Source organism: Notamacropus eugenii, chromosome 4, assembly GCF_028372415.1.
Source record: "Notamacropus eugenii isolate mMacEug1 chromosome 4, mMacEug1.pri_v2, whole genome shotgun sequence".
NCBI classification, from domain to species: domain Eukaryota; kingdom Metazoa; phylum Chordata; class Mammalia; order Diprotodontia; family Macropodidae; genus Notamacropus; species Notamacropus eugenii.
The window spans coordinates 13,535,054-13,551,197 of NC_092875.1; the positions used below are offsets into that span (position 1 = coordinate 13,535,054).

The window sequence follows — 16,144 nt, forward strand, 5'->3', positions numbered from 1 at the left end:
ACAAGATCATTGGCATGGGATGGGCATGGGAGGTGGAGGGCTGGTTGGCTGGTGCAGACAGAGGAACTAGACAGTTAACCTTGAGAAGGTGACCTCCCTTTCAGCTCAGGACTTCTTCCCTTTGGCCCCCTTCTTCCCTCTGGCCCCCTTCTTCCCTCCTCTACCACTGGCTGAAATTGCTTCCCCTTGGCCAAGGCCAAGGCTGCTTACTACTTGGGGTCTTTTATCTCCTCTGGGAGTCCTCCCCAAGTGTCATCCTCAGTCTCTCACACCTCAGGGAGTCCATTATCAAGACCTGTTGATTTTACCTTCCTAATATCTATTCCCGCTTCTCTCCTTTGATATTGCCTCTCCCTGGTGCAGGCCTTTCTCAGCTCAGGTTGAGGCTTCTCATTCACTTTGTTATGTCCTGGGCATGGCAAGACAACTGAACTCCATTGTTAGCAGCTTCGGTCCCCCTGAGCAGCCCCTCTGAGGTGCTGATCTCTTGCCTGACTGCTTCTATGGTCCCCTCCTCAGTCATTCTTTGGACAAGAGGTGGCTTCTTTCTCAGAGCATCCAGCTTTCCTTCTCAGGAGCAGCTCCAGATCTGGTTTGAGCTCTGAGGGACAGCTGTCCTCATCCCGCCTCCTGGCAACGGTCAGGTCTCCCTTTCTCTGTCTCAGGTCCCTCTTCTTCCTGTTCTGATCCCACAAGGAATGCTTCATTCTGTGGGGTGAGCTGGAGTGGGGAGGCAAGCCCAAGGCCTTTCGCCACCTCTGGGAGGAAGATCAGCCCACGCATGGGTCGTAGTCACAGGTTTGGCCCAAGTCACTGAATGTTTAACAAAGGGGGAGGTTTGCTTTATCCTCACTGAGCAAGAGCTCGCAGCAAGGAGGCTGTGGCACATAGGGCCTCCCTGTGCAGACGCCATCTGGTCAATGAGATGTCACCCGCCGATCAGAGAGCCCTGACAACACGTGGGCAGTCAGGTCTGTGACCCCAAAATTGTCCCTCTGCGCATCAGCAGAAGTGCATGCGTCTTGCTTGGTGCCGACCACTCTCCAGCCTGGCTGCCTCTCCAGCTCTTACTGTTTCTCTGGCTCTTCTCTTTTCTTTCTTCTTTCCAGCCCGTAAGTGTAGGTTCTTTCCTCAGCCATCTTCATTTCTTTCTCTCTTCTCTCCCTTGGAAACCTGCCTTTTAGGGGCTCTTAGCTCCATCTGTAACCTCCAGCCCTTACCTCTCTCTCAAGTTCCAACAGCCCATTTCGAGCTCTGTGCCAGACATCCCCCCAGCAGCCTGTCTCCTCTCCTGTTCCTGTTCAGCTCTGCATCGTATTTTGGCTGTTGCCATCTTCCTCTGCACCTGCTCACACTTAGCATGAGCACATTTTCTTCCCTTTGCCATTATTTAGCATAAGAGCATACAAGAGGTGATCAGCAGGTAGCCAAGGTGGGAAGAACCCTGAGCCTGGCAGCCTGGCCCTGCTTCTCCTTCCAGGTGCACATCCCTGAGGCAAGGAAGGCACTCTTAGCTGATTGTGATCACACGACGATCAACTGTTCTGGGGGGTTTTTGAGTAGTCACGTAGTTGCATTGGGTTCTGAGGTCCTTGCTGTATTGTCCCATTGCCCCTCCCAGAACAAGTGTCTGAGGGGACCTGGACAGAGAATGTCTTCTGGTTGGGGTCCAATAGGAGCCCTTCCCTTCCCCATCGTGGAATCCCAGAAGCCCTGGGGCAGGAAGTCTCTTCTGGGCCTTGGCTTACCCACAGGGTGTCTCTGCCTAGAATTTCATGCCTTTGTGGGCTCCCAGGCCTTGCTCTTCAACCAGGATTGCTGTGCCAGGGCCCAGTGGTCCTGTCGGGCGGGAGCTGAGCTGTCCTCATGGGCTCTGTCTGGTCCTGTTGGGCTCTGTCCAGTCCTCGTGGGCTCTGTCTGGTCCTTGTAGGCTCTATCTGGTCCTGTTGAGCTCTATCTGGTCCTCGTGGGCTCTGTCTGGTCCTTGTGGGCTCTGTCCAGTCCTGTTGGGCTCTGTTCAATCCTCATGGGTTCTGTCCAGTCTTCATGGGCTCTGTCTGGCAGGCAGGGGCTGAGTAGTTCTGAAAGGCTCTGTCTGAGGCAGGCAGGCCTTCCCTGCCACATACATCATGAAGGGAACTCATCTCACAACCAAATAAAGTCTGGATGGGTCAGCAGGCTTTGCCGCCTTCTGCCTTTGGGCAGTATGAAGAATTGTTTCTGAGAGTTTAGTCACATGGATCTTTGGGGCGCAGTTGCCTTATTTGTGAAATGAGTGTGGTTTCCATTCACCCTCCAGTTCCAAGGCTAAGATTTGGGGATTCTGGCCAGAAGGTGGCACCTGGAGCTCAGCCCTGGGAGTCTTGTCTTCCCTTTAGTCCCTGCATTGTCTTGGAAGCCTGCTCCAGGCTACATTGGCTAGCCTTAGGTGTGGCTGGGATGAGGAGGGGATGGAGGGTCCAGGAGAGAGCCACGCCTCGCCAGCCCATCCCACTGGGGGACAACTCGGGATTGTGGAGAGTTCTTCCTCTGGGGAGCCCAGATCTGTTTCTCTGTAAATTCCACCCCTGGCACTAGTTTCTGCCCTTTGGAGTGCTACGTAAGTGTCATCCTTTTCCTGCCTGATAGGCCTTCAATTGTTTGGGATCATAAGAGCATAGGTGTAGCGCTGGAAGCCATCTTACAGAGCAGGAAACTGAGGCCCAGGGAGGTGGTTTCTGCACAGCCACACCTCTAGGAAGGGTAGGAGGTCCTCTGGCTTCAGAGTCAGTCCTCCTCCAAGACTGCCCATCATCCCAATGGCCTTCTTCTTGTTGGCTTGGGCTGGGCCTCTTGGGACAGAGTCCAGGCTGCACAGAGGCAGGGCCCTTGCCTTGGCAGCAGGATTCCTCGGCATCTTTCTTCCTTCAGTGCCAGCTTGCAGTTCTTTGAACCTCAGTGTTCTCATTGGAGCTACCATTGTTTGTGTGTGTAGGTGCGTGTGCATCAGTATGCACATGTTCATATAGTGTGTGGTTATAGGCATACCCTGTGTGTGTGTCCATGCATGTGTGTATTGTGTCCATGCATGTGCACATACATTGTCTTGTGTAGGTGTGTGTTCAGTGTGTGCACATGTGTGTGTACCGTGTCCGTGTGTGTGCTTATGTGATGTCCTGTGTGGGTGCATTGCTGTGCATTGTGCACATGTGTATTGTGTGCATGTGTGCTTGCAGCATGTCAGTGTGTGCACATCATGTCTTGTGTGTGTGCATGTGTGTGTTGTGCATTGTGCACATAGGCCTATGTGTGCACATGTGTGTGCATGCATGTGTATACACTGTGTCTTTTGGGATATGTGTGTGTGCATGTGTGTCCAGTGCCCACGTATATGTGCACACATCATGGCCTGTGGAGCTCACATGTATACACACGGCACATTATGCACACATGTGTTCACATGTGTGCGTACATGTGTGCCATGTCCATGTATGTGTGCACACATTGTGTTCTATGTGAGTACTCCTATGGACTGTCATAGCTGTGCTTCAGAATGAAAAGGAAATCCTTGGGTGTTCCAATTGTGGGCTGGCATGTGGAGAAGATGGGCAGGAGAACCAGCCTAACCTCTGGGTCTGGATTCTACAGGGCCTCCTGCTCTTACAGGGGTTGTTGATGCTGCTCAGCTTCCCCCTGCCCACCTTCCACCCCCGCCTGCCTCCCCGCCTGTGCTCCCCTGGCAGTGCCTACTTGGGACCTTCCTCCCACCTTCTTCGGAAGCAGGTACACATGCAGGTTCCATGTTCAGACTCCAGGCTTCCTTTTACCCTCAAGCTTGGGTGGTCCATCCATGTTTGCCTCTGTCCTTGCTCCCAGATGATTCTAGTAATGGTGACCACTGTTAGTCATCAAACATTCATTTAGTGTGTGCTGAGCACTGGGGATACCTCAGAAGAGCCAAAAGGCAGCCTCTGCCTCAGGGAGCTTAGTCTGATGAGGGCAGCAACAGACAAAAATTTAGAAGAAGAAATAGGGAATATTAATGGAGGATGGTCCTGGAAAGCTTCCTGTAGGAGAGGGGATTTCAGTTGGGGCATAAAGGCAGCCAGATGGCACCATGGTGCCCAGAACGCTGGTACTGGAGTCAGGAAGACTTGAGTTCAAATGTAGCCTCAGACACTTCCTAGCTATCTGACCATGACCCTGTGTGACCTCTTCACCCTGTCTGCCTCAGTTTCCTCATCTGTAAAATGAGCTGGAGAAGGAAATAGCAAACACTTCAGTATCTGCAAAGAAAACCCGAGGTGGGGTCATGGAGATTGGACAGGACTGAACAAGGAAGCCAGGGAGGTCACAGTCAGAGCAGAAGAGGGAGAGCATTCTAGGTGTGGGGGACAAACTGCCTTAGAAGCAGTCAAAGCAGTGCCACCTGGGGACTAGCTGGTCCAGGCCTGGGGAACCTGTGGCCTTCTAGGTCCTGGGGTGCAGCCTTTTGACTAAGTCCAGGTTTTACAGAACAAATCATTCTATGAAGGGGGTTTGTTCTGTGAAGTTTCGGTTCAGTCAAAGGGCCACCCTTGAGGACCTAGAGGGTCACACCAGGTGGCCTGGAGGCTGCAGGTTCCCCACTCGTGGCCTAGATCTAAGACTGGGAGAGAAAGCTTTATTTTCTTCATCTGAAAACTCATATCCTGCCAGATGATTTCCCAGTTTTCCCAGCAGTTTTTGTCAAATAGCAAGTTCTTATCCCAGAAACTGGAGTCGCTTGATGTAGGCGTTCATTGATTGCCCTGTCGCGTGCCCAGTCTATCCCTGATCCACCTCTCTACTCCCTTGGTACTAGTTAGTACCAAGTGGTTTTGCCATACAATTAGTACAATTGAAGTACAGTTTAAGATCAGTTAGGGCTAGGCCACCTTCCCTTCTTTTTCACTTCACTCCTTCTTATTCATTCCCTTGGTATTCTGGACCTTTTGTTGAATTTTCTTATTTTTCCTAGCTCTGTGAAATAATTTTCTAGTAGTTTGACTGGTGATTTTATAACCTGCAGCTTTGCCAAAGTTGCCTATTATTTCAAGTAGTTTTTTACTTGATTCTCCCAGTATATCATCATATCATCTGCAAAGAGTGATAACCTAGTTTTTTCTTTGCCTATCTAATTCCTTCCATTTCTTTTGCTTTTCTTTTTGCTAAACATGCCTGCTAAGTACCAGGCACTGTACTGAGTTCTAAGAATGCAAAGAAAGGCATTCCCTGCCCTCAGGCAGCTCACATCTAAATAGGGGAGGCGGTGTGCCACACCCCCGTTTAGCAGATATAGCCTGCATGAAGATCTAGCAAGGCGACTGAGAAGGAGCAGACCGGGAAGGAGGAGAGAGGGAAGGGTGTCCTGAAGGCCTGGAGAGAAGAGGATCAGGGAGGAGAAAGCCACTAACTGAGTCAAAGGAGGAGTGAGAGAGATGGAAGGTAAGCAGACAGGGATGCCAGGGGGCAGTCTTCTAGAGGAGCTGCTTGAGCAGGTGGAGAGGGGCCACTTCATCCCCCTTCCTGGATGGTCTTCGGCTCATCAATGTGATTCTCAGAACTGGACAGAGCATCATGATGTGGTCTGGCCCAGGGGGAGCCTGTGAGGGATGGCAGCTCCCTATCTTGGCCACTTTTCCAAAAGACCAGTGTCTAATCTGCTTTTTGCTTTCTGCCTATTAAACAACTGATTTTTACTGGTCACATTTCGTTGGGACCCCTTTGAAATTATAGACAATCCGTTTAGTGAACTTGGCCAGTTTCTTCTGTACATGATCTTTCTGGTCCCTTTCACCTCTGACTTTCGTTGATCCTGTAAATATTATCCACCCCACCTACCCTTTTCACTTTTGGGCTGACTGAGAGATAGTTGAGGAGCCTAGGGATAACTTGTGTCCCATGGTCTAGAGGATGACTTAGAGGTTCTCTTTGAGCTGTCCTCATCCAAAGCATCCTCATACTTCCTGCTCTTAGCTGAAGTCCTGTGTGGACCATAATCTTAGCAGGCCATCCTCCATGGGGCTGCAAACCAGACCAGGGTGACCACCCTCATCCCCAAATGTCATCCCTTGGGACATTTCACGTCACTGACTTCCAAGAAATGGCCAGTATAGTATCCAGTAACTGGATAGTCTTTATAGTCTGGACATCATCTTCTGGTTAGAAATAAGCTATTCATGTGCTGTGTGACTGAGGAAGTCCCTATAGAAGGAGGCAGGGAGTGAACTGGATGATTCTTTGAGTCCTTGGAGCCTGAACGTTCTGGGAATCTGTGAAACCTTGGTTGAGTGAATGGTTTGGGGTCTTGGCAAAGAGTTTTTTTTTTCATAATCAGGTGTCCCAGTGGCGGGGAAGGAACCATGGGGTGGCATTCAGGGCTCTGCGTATCAGGTCCCCTTCCTGACTGGCTCTCAGTTTCTTCTTGGAGCTGCTGGACTTAATTTCTGATTTCCTTCTGGTTTTAAATCCTGGAATCCAGTGAGTTCCCTTCTTTGGCTTCAAGCTCATCAAAGGGACAAAATAAGATCCTCATGGCATCTGTGTAAAACATTTAACCTCCAGCCTCCAGCCCTCTCTGGTCTGTACAAAGAGCACATGTGAGGAGCCACTTTGCTATAGGATGGAACTTTGCGTAGTCACTCAGGAGGCATATTCCAAACCATCTGCTAAATCTTGGGAAGATTTTTGCTATACACAATTCTTCTTTGAAATGGTGTTTAGTGTAGTAGAGGTTTTCTTTTAACCTAGAGTTCAGTTTAGCATGCGTTTCCATGCGTCTGTTCCTTCTTCTGTCAAATTAAAGTGTTAGACACTAAGACCCAAGTCATAGAGAGGAAATCTGTGGTACCTCCTCAGAGTACCAAGTGAGCATAATGGAAATGAGTCCTTTAGGAGTGCAGTGGGTATTCTGAAAAGTGATTTGGAACTATATGCGTGCGCACATGCACACACATACACATATCCACACACACACATACATACATATGTAAAAATACATGACAACTAAGTGGCACAATGCATAGAACTTTAGGCCTGGAGTCAAGAAGACTCAACTTTCTGAGTTCAGATCCAGCCCCAAACCCTTAGCAGCTGGGTGACCCTGTTGGCCTCAGTTCCTCATCTGTCAGATGAGCTGGAGAAGGGAATGGTGAATACTTCAGTGTCTTGGCCAAAAAAACCCCAAATGGGGTCACCTGAAAAATGGCTGAAAAGCAGCACATAACTCTAAATGTGCCCCAAAAGCTGTTAGGCTCTTCATCCCCTTTAATCCAGCTGTACTACCACCTGGTCTGTGTCCCAAAGAGATCAGAGAAAGAGGGAAAAGACCCACACGCACACAAGTAGCAAGAACTGGACATTGACAGCCATGAGCTGGGGAGTGGCTTGAAGAAATGGCAGGCAGAATGGTTTCAGAATAACCTAGAAAGACTTGTATGAACTGATGCAAATGGAAGTGAGCGGAAACAGGGGAATGATTTATATAGTAACAATTCTGCAAAGACAGCCAGCTCTGATGAACACGTGACCGGCTCTGGTTCCAGAGGGCCTGCCTCCACACGGGAGCTGAGGGACTCAGAGGCACATCGAGGCCGGCTAACGCTTGACTCGACGTCTCGGTAATGACTTCTGTTCTTCTTGCTTTCTTAGTGTGAGGGAAGGAGAGAATTCAGAGCTGAAAATAAAATTGAATAAAAAAAAAAGAAGGCAGTGTGGTCTAGGAAGACTCCTGGAGGAAGAGGGAGTGTTTGGAGCCCAGCATTCACTTTATTCTGTTTAATGTTAAGTGGGACTTCATTTTTGGTTTGCTTTATTTCCAGTTAACACACATCTGTTCCCTCTCCCTTTTTCCCCACATGAAAAAAGACAAAAAACCAAATCCTTGTCTCCTATGTGTATAATGAAGCCAAACAGATGCCTGCCGCCATGGGTTCCCTGTGTAGCCCTGGCTCCCCTCAGGGGCCTGCTCACTTCACTGGGCATCAGTTCACATGGGTATTTCCGAGTTTCTCACATCACAATAGGAATGATTCTGTTACATTCCTAGGCCATTCCTCAATTGATGAGCATCTCCACAGTTCCCAGTACTTTGCAACCATGAAAAGAGCTGCTATCAGTACTGATGTACATCTATACACCTTCTGGTGGTACAGGCTTAGTAGAAAGAAAGACTATGTGCAGTTTGAACATAGTTCTGAGCTGTTTTCCAGAGTGACTGGGCTAGTTCACAGCTCCACCAAGAGAAGGATGACATTTTATAAGCAAAGATAGAAGAGGGGTGGGGAGAGTGTTGCAGGGGGCAGGCCCTTTAACCAGACCATGCAAAACATCAGGGCTTGAAATGCTGAGACCCTCCCAGCCCTGACACTGTCCCCTAGGATCCTGGATTTAGAGCTTGACGAGACCTTAGTGGGGATGGTGTCTCGCCCACCCCCCCATTTTACAGATGAGGAAACTGAGGTGCAGGATCATTCTGCTAGTGTGCCAGGTGAGATTTGAACTCAGCAGGTCCGACCATGGGGATTTTGCAGTGTGGACAAATTGCGGGAGTTGTGGGAGCTGCCTTCCTTGTTTGTAGAATGGGAACAATGACAGTGTGTTCCCCCGTCCTGGCTCCCCCAGCTGTGCCACTGCAGCCTGAAAGGCCACCACCAACAGCAGCTGTTGTGGTTTGGATGAGTCCCTTCCCTCCTCTGGGCCTCAGTTTGCTCATCTATAAGAAAGAAGCTATTGGAGATTTTTCCATTCTGTGCCATTTTGGGGGAGGGGTTGTAAGGTGGGAGCCCTTGAGCCACCTGGGCAACAATGTGGAGAATTTCTGCACTGGGAACGTGGACCATTTAGCAACTGCTAGAGGCACCACAGGAAACATAAAGACGCCCACTTGCTGTGTGACCTTGGACAAGTGCCTCTGGGCCTCAGCCCCTATGACCCCTGATCCTGCTGCCTCCCTCCCCCCATTCTCCTGGCTTCTCTGCCCCTGAATTTTGGCCTCCTTCATGAAGCCTCCCTCCTACAGCTCCAGGGAGGGCCAAGAAGCTGTGTCCTTCTGGGAGGGCCCAGTCTCTCAATTGACTGCTGTGCAGAGCAAAGGCCTGACTACAGGGCCCATGTCCCTTGTGATGTCTTTGGAGTAGGGAAGCTCTGGGGTTCCTTTGTCTTTAACTTGGGCCTCTACTAGCTGGGTGAAATCCTCAGTTTCCTTTCTGTAAAATGGGGTGTTGTGAGGAGAGTGTCTCTCAGGAACGCCATGCGTGCGGATTGATTGCACTGAGGGGCAGTGCCAGCATGGCCTGCTCATTCCTCATGGGGGCCTCCGATCTGGGCTCTGGAGCCGGCTCTCTTCTCATTGGTGGCCTCCGCCAGGGCCCAGCTCCCTCCCTTCTTCCCTTCCTCATCCCTCAGAATTCCTGGCTGCCTCTGCTGGTTTGCAACCCTGGGATGTGCCCTGGAGGCAGGAGGCTGGGGAAGGCAGATGACATCATGAGACTTGTCCCCTCCTCACTTTCTTTCAGTTTTCCTGGGCCTTGGCTCCTCCCCTTAAAGAGGAAAGAGGAGCCACTGGGTGTGGGGGAGAGCCGGCAGCTCTTTGGTGGGGCGGCTCTAATGGCCCCCACCCTCCCCAGCCACCCCCTGAATGGCTGAAACCTGAGCTCCATCACCCACCGGGACTCTGGACCTGGGGGAGGACTCCCTCCCACAAAGCCCCGAGCCAGCCCAGCTGCTCCTGAACAGAACTGGGAGAGGGACCAGCCCAGAAGCCCTGCCGGCCTTTGAGAGTGAGGAGCCACCTCCTGGAGGGGTGGGGGGTACCGCCTTAGCCACTTTAGGTTGGGGGAAGCAGGGAGGCCCCAGCGCCTATGGGGACTGATGCCTGGAATTGGGCCACAGGCAGGGGTGGGGAGGCGGGGGCAGGGGTCTTCTTTTTGGCCAGCCCAGCCACTCTGCGACCACGTTGCCTGGGATTTCCCCCACCCTCTCTCTGGCTGAAATGACACCAGTCCATTTCCTGAGAGTTGCCCTGGCGGGCCCTGACTGCCTTCCCCTCCCTTCCCCTGCTTTCCCCTCCTCCCCTTGTTCACTTCCCTTCCTCCCCTGACCCCCCGGAAGCTCCGTAGATACTGCCCCTGGGCAGGCTGCTTCTGGACCAGAGCAGCCTGGACTGTGGGGAGGAGGGCCTGACCTCTCCCATGAAGGAGTTGTGGTGAGCAGTGAGGGCCTGAGCCCGTTCAGGGATGTGGGAGGAGGGGCCAGGCAGAGTAGGCAGCAGAGGGGAGGACCCTGGTCTCCCCCTGCCTCCCCTGGCCTCCCCTGCCCCTGGGCTGCTTGATCATGCAGACAGCAGCAAGCCGTTCTCATTTCTTCAGGATCATTTCCTCTGTGCACCCGGATCCCAGAAACCCGCCTCCCCTTTCCGTGGTTAGTAGCTAGGCAGTAATCAGGTGGTTCCCAAGGCAAGCACTCACCAGTGCCTTCCATCTTCCTTCTCTTTGTGGCCAGGGAGGGGGAAAGGGAAGTTTGTTGGCTCTTTCCCCTTCCCTTTCCCCAGCCCTCAGCTACATTTCCTGTCCTCGCCCGGAGCCTGGTAGTTCCCCAAGTGCCGTAAGTACTGCATGCCTGCCAGCAGCTGCCTCCACGCAGCTGAGCCCATTGGCATCAGGGCATCAGACTCCTTCCCGTCTTAACCACTTACTTCACTTCTTGCTTGGTGGAGACTGCCATCCCCTGAGCTTTGTGCTGATTTCACTCGGGGGAAGGGGCCTTCAGCTGGACATCTTGGGGGTGGACGTGGGGGTGCGCGCAGGGGCTCCTTAGTGACTCGGCTCACCCAAAGGGCAGGGACAGCCACACATCCTCCCTATTCTCCCTTCCCCTCTGTCCTCAGGAACCTGGCCTTTGGGGCCTCAGCCCCTCCCCCCTTCAGCCAAGCCTGCTTTTCCCTCACCACCAGTCATCAGTTGGAATGTTCCACTACTGCCTCAGGGGTCAGGCCACTCTGCACAGGCAGGGGGTGGGTTTGGTGACTTCTCCAGCCCTCTGCGAGGCAGACCCCCCTCCAGAGCATGTCTCCACAAGAGCAGTCCACTTCTTCCCCAGGAGCTGCTCTGATTGGGGATGTTGGGACCCCTCCTGGTGGCACTGTCTCCCTCCAGGCAGGGTGGTTTTGGTTTGTGGGAGCAGCCAAGGCTGGCAGATGGATGAGGACAATAAGCAAGGGGCTGGAGGTGGACAGAATGAATACCTGTCCTGTGCTCAGTGAAGGGATGCAGGCCAGGATCGGCTTCCTTTTTTCTGTAGGCCCTGCCTCAGAGGAAGGTAACCAGGGCTGTGAATAGCTGTGGGAAGTGACTGAAGGGAGAGGACTGGCTGCTGTCCTTAGGCATCTGGGAAGGTTTTCCTTGACCCCCCAGGGCAGGACTTGTTGGTTATGTTCTGGTGGAATTCTTTCGCCCTGGGAGGCCCCTGCTCACTGCTTCTGTGATTCTGGGCAGATTGAGGCTTAAGGTCAGAAGTATACATGGGCAGCAAAGGGTGAGGGGAGGCTCGCTGATCCTTCCTTGGGTACTTGGAGAGAGGATTCTGGCTCAGGCCCAGGCTGGGGCTTGGTGGCTCCTGAGGTCCTTCCCCCAGCAGAGACATGGTGCTTTTGTAATGAGAGTGAGTCTCTGGATAGAAGCTCACCTTGGCATCCCTGGATTCCCCCTCTCCCCTGCCCTCCCCTCCAAGGGCTCTCTGAATTTAGGGGGAAAGTTAATTTTGCTCTCACTAGCCTTTATTTTCCCTTGCAAATCCTCCCCCTTTTATTTTGTGCATTTAAAAGATGTTCTGAGGAGGGCTCCAGGGCCCCTGCCATGGAGAAAAGCCTTGTGTGTGGTAATGAGACTGACAGGCCTTCCTGCCTCTGAGCACCCCAGGTGCCTGCTGGGAAGGCAACACACATAAACTGCTTGTTCAGTAGCAGAAAGAGAGTGTCCTTTCCTTTGGATGGGCCTGTCCTGGTACTTCAGTGGTCCAGGAGAAGAAGGGTCCATTCTGTTAGTGCTGCCACGCGGGGGTGCCCACCAAGGCCTCCAACTTTCTGGGTTGTCCTTGGGCTGGAAGTGAAGCTCTTTGAAAATGTCCAGCCTCTTGTCCTGGTTTAAAGCCTCTCTGAAGGTTTAATCCTGCCTTGTAAATCCTCAGGCTTAGTGTCCCCTGAGCCCACTAGGGAAGACCTTTGGATAGAGTGAGGAGAAGGGTGATTAAGTGGGGTTACTGGGTGGCTGACCTGTGGAGCAGAGCTGGATCATTGGAAGGTCAGCTGTTGGCTATTAGAGAATTCTTCCAGAGATTTCCCCGAGTCAGGGGTAAGAGGGAATTTCACAGCCTCCTGCATTGTCCAACCTGACTGTCCCAGGCTGTTTAGAAACAAGGAGAAGTCATCCAGCCACAGGGCCCTAGGGGCTATGTCTGTGGACAAAGATGCTGGGGTCCCGGTGAATGGCCTGGCTCTGAGCCCAGGAGCCAGGAGCTTTATCTCTCTGAGTCTGTTTCCTCACCTTTAAAATGGAGGGGCCAAGACAAAGCAATTATTCCCACCCCCGATCCGATTTCATCCCTTTTCTGCCTTGGCCCTCTCTAGAGAGAGACAACCAATGAATTTATCTGGGAGTACAGGATGCAGCCTGTGCATGAAGCTCTGTAGGTGGGAGTCCTCAGGCTTAGTCTAGTGAAAGGGAGATGGTGCCTTCCCCACAGCCCCAGGGGCCCCAGCTGGGCACTTCACACCTGGGGGCCTCAGTTCCTCATCTGCCTAAAGGAGCTCATGAATATCATGCTTCCTCTGGGTTGTGAGAATCCAGACAGATCATGGCTGACACTCTTTCTTTGGCTTTCTGAGCCTCCTGAAAACCTAGAAGATTGGCAGTGCGATGGAGGCCACCCCTTTCCCTGGCTCCATGCCCTGGCTTCCCTTCTAACCCCAACTCCCAGGGAGGGGGTTCAGGGTTCAACAGTCAGTCTGTGTTGGGTCTGATGGTGTACCATGTGGGTGCAAGCAGGTGGTGGTGGGATGGCTCAGTGAGTGTAGAATGAGGTCAGTAGGATGGTCCCAATGTAGCATATGTTACGTGATACTCCAAAGAGGAACCCAGGCCCTGGGAAGGACAGCTGATGTTGCAGGGAAAGCCCCAGCCTCTTCTACTCATGCCGAGTAGTCACCTCCCTCTGCGGTCTCTGGGCATGATACCCCAGATCCTTGGTCAGCATTTGAAAAAAGGACTGGCTCTGCCACAGCTTCCCCATGGAGGTTTAGGGACATGAGTTTGCTTAGGGGCCTCTGTTTGACTCTGATGGCAGACTCGGCTCTTCTTGGTAGAGCTGGGGGTGGCAGCTATTCCTGTTGGAATGTGAGGAGGCAGAGGGAGGGCACAGCTCTCTGGGCTGCCCCTGCCAGCCGCCCCTCTGGGGCATTTCTTCCAGCTCCAGGCTCACCTGCATCGCCCTCACCCCACAAGCCTCACTTCATTCACCCAGGAAAGCGAGCACTTTTCAGAGCATCTCAGAAATCCTTTATCATGTCTATGATCAAGCCTGGGAATTCTTAACCCAAGAACCTCCCTCATAGCCAGTTTGTACCTTCTTGAATGGTCTTACACATACTCACAAAGGGATTCCTGGGGAACAATGACTAAAGTCTTTAGGACATAGAGGAGTGGCTCCCCATTGCAGAGGCTCAGGAAGATGGAAGTCAAGGTGCCAGTGAAAGGGAGAGGAGGACTGGGCATCAGCACACTGCTCCTGCACTCCAACCTGGAACCATTGGCCAGAGAAGCCATTTTCCAAGCAAAGATAGTCTTAGCTGTTTACAGTGGCTGAGATGAGGGGGTTCCAGGTGTCTATCACCTCCCCCACTCTCATCTCTGAAGGGAAGTGGAGCCCTAGAAAAGGAAGGCCAAGGCAGTTACTGATCTAGTGCCTAGGATTTAGGAGAGGAAGCTATAGCTATAAGCTCCTAGGCTTGGAGCTAAGGCCTGGGGAAGTTTGAGTAGACTGAGCTCCTGGGGCCTGGCCCGCCTCGGTCACGGCTGGTGTGGTCCTCCAGCCAGAGTCAGCCGCCCTTGGCATCCCTGGCTCATGGCCTTGCCCTTGTCACTCAGCAAAGCATCCACCATCAAATTAAGAAAAGGCTTCGAGTTCTTAGGGCATTAAGAAGGCCTCGTGATCTACCATAAGGCTTTTCACCCAACCCTTTGTGGGCAGTCTTGGGTTTGTTAAGTGCCAGGCCCAGGCTGAGCGCTGTACACGTATTATCTCACTTGATTCTCACAGCGATCCTGGGAGGGAGGAGCTGTTATTGTTCTCATTTTACAATTGGGGAAAGTGTGAGGCAGGCAGGCAGAGGTTAAGTGACTTCTCCAGGGTCACACAGCAAGCAGGGTCTGAGGCTGGATTTGAACTCCTGTACCAGCAGTACAGGCTCGCGCCATTCCGTGGTTGGACAGCTCCTGTTGTTAGGAGTTGAGTTCTGTCAGGGAGAATTGAGAACCCTAATGTCTGGGAAGATTGTGGTCTTTCCCCTTATTCTCCCCGCCCCCCTCGCCCCCACCAGGCTTCTTCTCCAAGACCCACATCCTCAGATGCATTTGTGGGACCTAGCAAGAGCACATTGTGAGGCCCTCAGAAATCTGGTTGGTTTAGTTAGAGCCATGCCCTGGATGGTGGTGGCCTATCGCCCTGCCAGGCTGCAGGAGCACCCCCTCCATCCTGCTGCTTAGCCTTCCAGAACAGCACTAGCTGCAGTGCAGAACCCAAGCATGGCATTACCATCCTCTCCTCCTCCTGTGTCCCTCCCCCTCCCCCTTTCCCTTCCCCTTCCCCGGCTGGCCCTGCGCTCAGGTTGGCTCCTGGGAGAGCTGGCCTCGGCCAGCTGGCTGCAGTTTCAGCTACGGCAGCAGCCGAGTGGCTGCAGTCACCCAGGGCAGAGGGGCATGGGGCTGGCCAGTGTGTGGCAGGCAGCCTCCCAACTCACCAAGGGGTGCATGTGTCACCCAGTGCCTGTTTGTTTGCAATAGCTGGGACCCTCGAAGCTGAGTTACGAGAGGGGAAAGCTGAGCGATCTGCCTAATGGAGCGGGGGCATTAGGAGCCGTGCCGGCAGCAAGTTCTCCCTCCCATGCTGGGGGAGGGGAGAAGAAAAAACAAAGGCAAGGAGGGAGAGACTTAAACCCTCAACCCTGATGATGTGTCAGTCAAACACCTTGCAAGGAGCAGACCTTCACAAGGGGAAATGGTGAGATACTCTAAAGCTTTATGTAACCCTCCTCCCCCTTGCTACAACCTCCACAAAGTTCAGATTCATGTCCGGAGGCCGCGCGCGGGAAAGTACAGCAGCTGGGCTGGGGAGCAGCAGCCCCCACGGCTGGAGGGGCCCAGCCCGCTGGGCTCGGACGGGGGCACAGCCAGTAGGAGAGCCCGGTTCAGGTACCGTCTAGTGTTTCTGCATGGGGAGAGAAAGGGAAGGGGGACAAGGATGGAAGGTGCAGGAGCAACCCTGGAAAGCTCCTTGGGCAGCAACTTCTCCCCTTCAGAGGTGGCTTTGTCCAGAACCAGCAAAAGGACCCTTGCCCTTCCCCCCTCCCAACCTTCTGTCCTGGGAAAGGAGCGAAGAAACGGGAATGAAAGAGTCTAGTGGCCCCTTCCTCAGAGGGCGGAGGTGTTGGGGAGAGGGGATCTGGAGCGGTTGCCAAGCTGCAGCTCTGCAGGGATTGGTCCATTGTCCTCTGCAGTGAAAGGGGAGGAGGGAGTGTGGGATGTGAGCTCCTCACCAGCCCCTTCGGTTCGGCCCAAGAGCTGCTTGGCTCAGCCTCCACAGCACGGGCAGCCTTCCCTTGGCCAACTGTTAAGTCAGCCCAAGCCTTGTTCCTTACTGGTGGCGTTCAAGTAACTGAATTGGCAGCCCCGCTGCATCAGAGGAAGCAAAAGCATGGTGGGATTCGCTTAAAATCCTAGCGCCAAGAGTGTCCTTTGAGATTGAGTCCAGTCCTTCTTAGCTGACAGATGAGGAAAGTGAGGTACTGCCTCTGAGGCCAGGGTGGTTCTGGCTGGCATTGGAAAGCTTACACAGTCCTGTCTGCACAAAAGCCCAGGGAGATGGCAGTGTGAGC

General features: G+C 52.9%; 1 protein-coding gene across 12 annotated transcripts in view; it reads left to right on the forward strand.

Moving 5' to 3' along the window:
• Positions 1 to 16,144, forward strand: part of PISD (phosphatidylserine decarboxylase) — a 49,087-nt gene that overhangs the window by 22,706 nt on the left and 10,237 nt on the right. Inside the window, exons 1-2 of one of the 12 annotated variants that reach the window (XM_072599873.1) lie at positions 7,672 to 9,779; positions 15,034 to 15,461. The exons of 5 other annotated variants lie outside the window; for them this stretch is intronic. In XM_072599873.1, the coding sequence (XP_072455974.1) occupies positions 15,268 to 15,461 (194 nt within the window). In that variant the 5' untranslated portion in view covers positions 7,672 to 9,779; positions 15,034 to 15,267. Of the gene's footprint in view, positions 1 to 7,671; positions 9,780 to 10,224; positions 10,420 to 10,440; positions 10,603 to 15,033; positions 15,462 to 16,144 lie in introns of those variants that run through there. 6 more of the 12 variants (XM_072599872.1, XM_072599879.1, XM_072599881.1 and 3 more) reach the window with 6 other exon arrangements.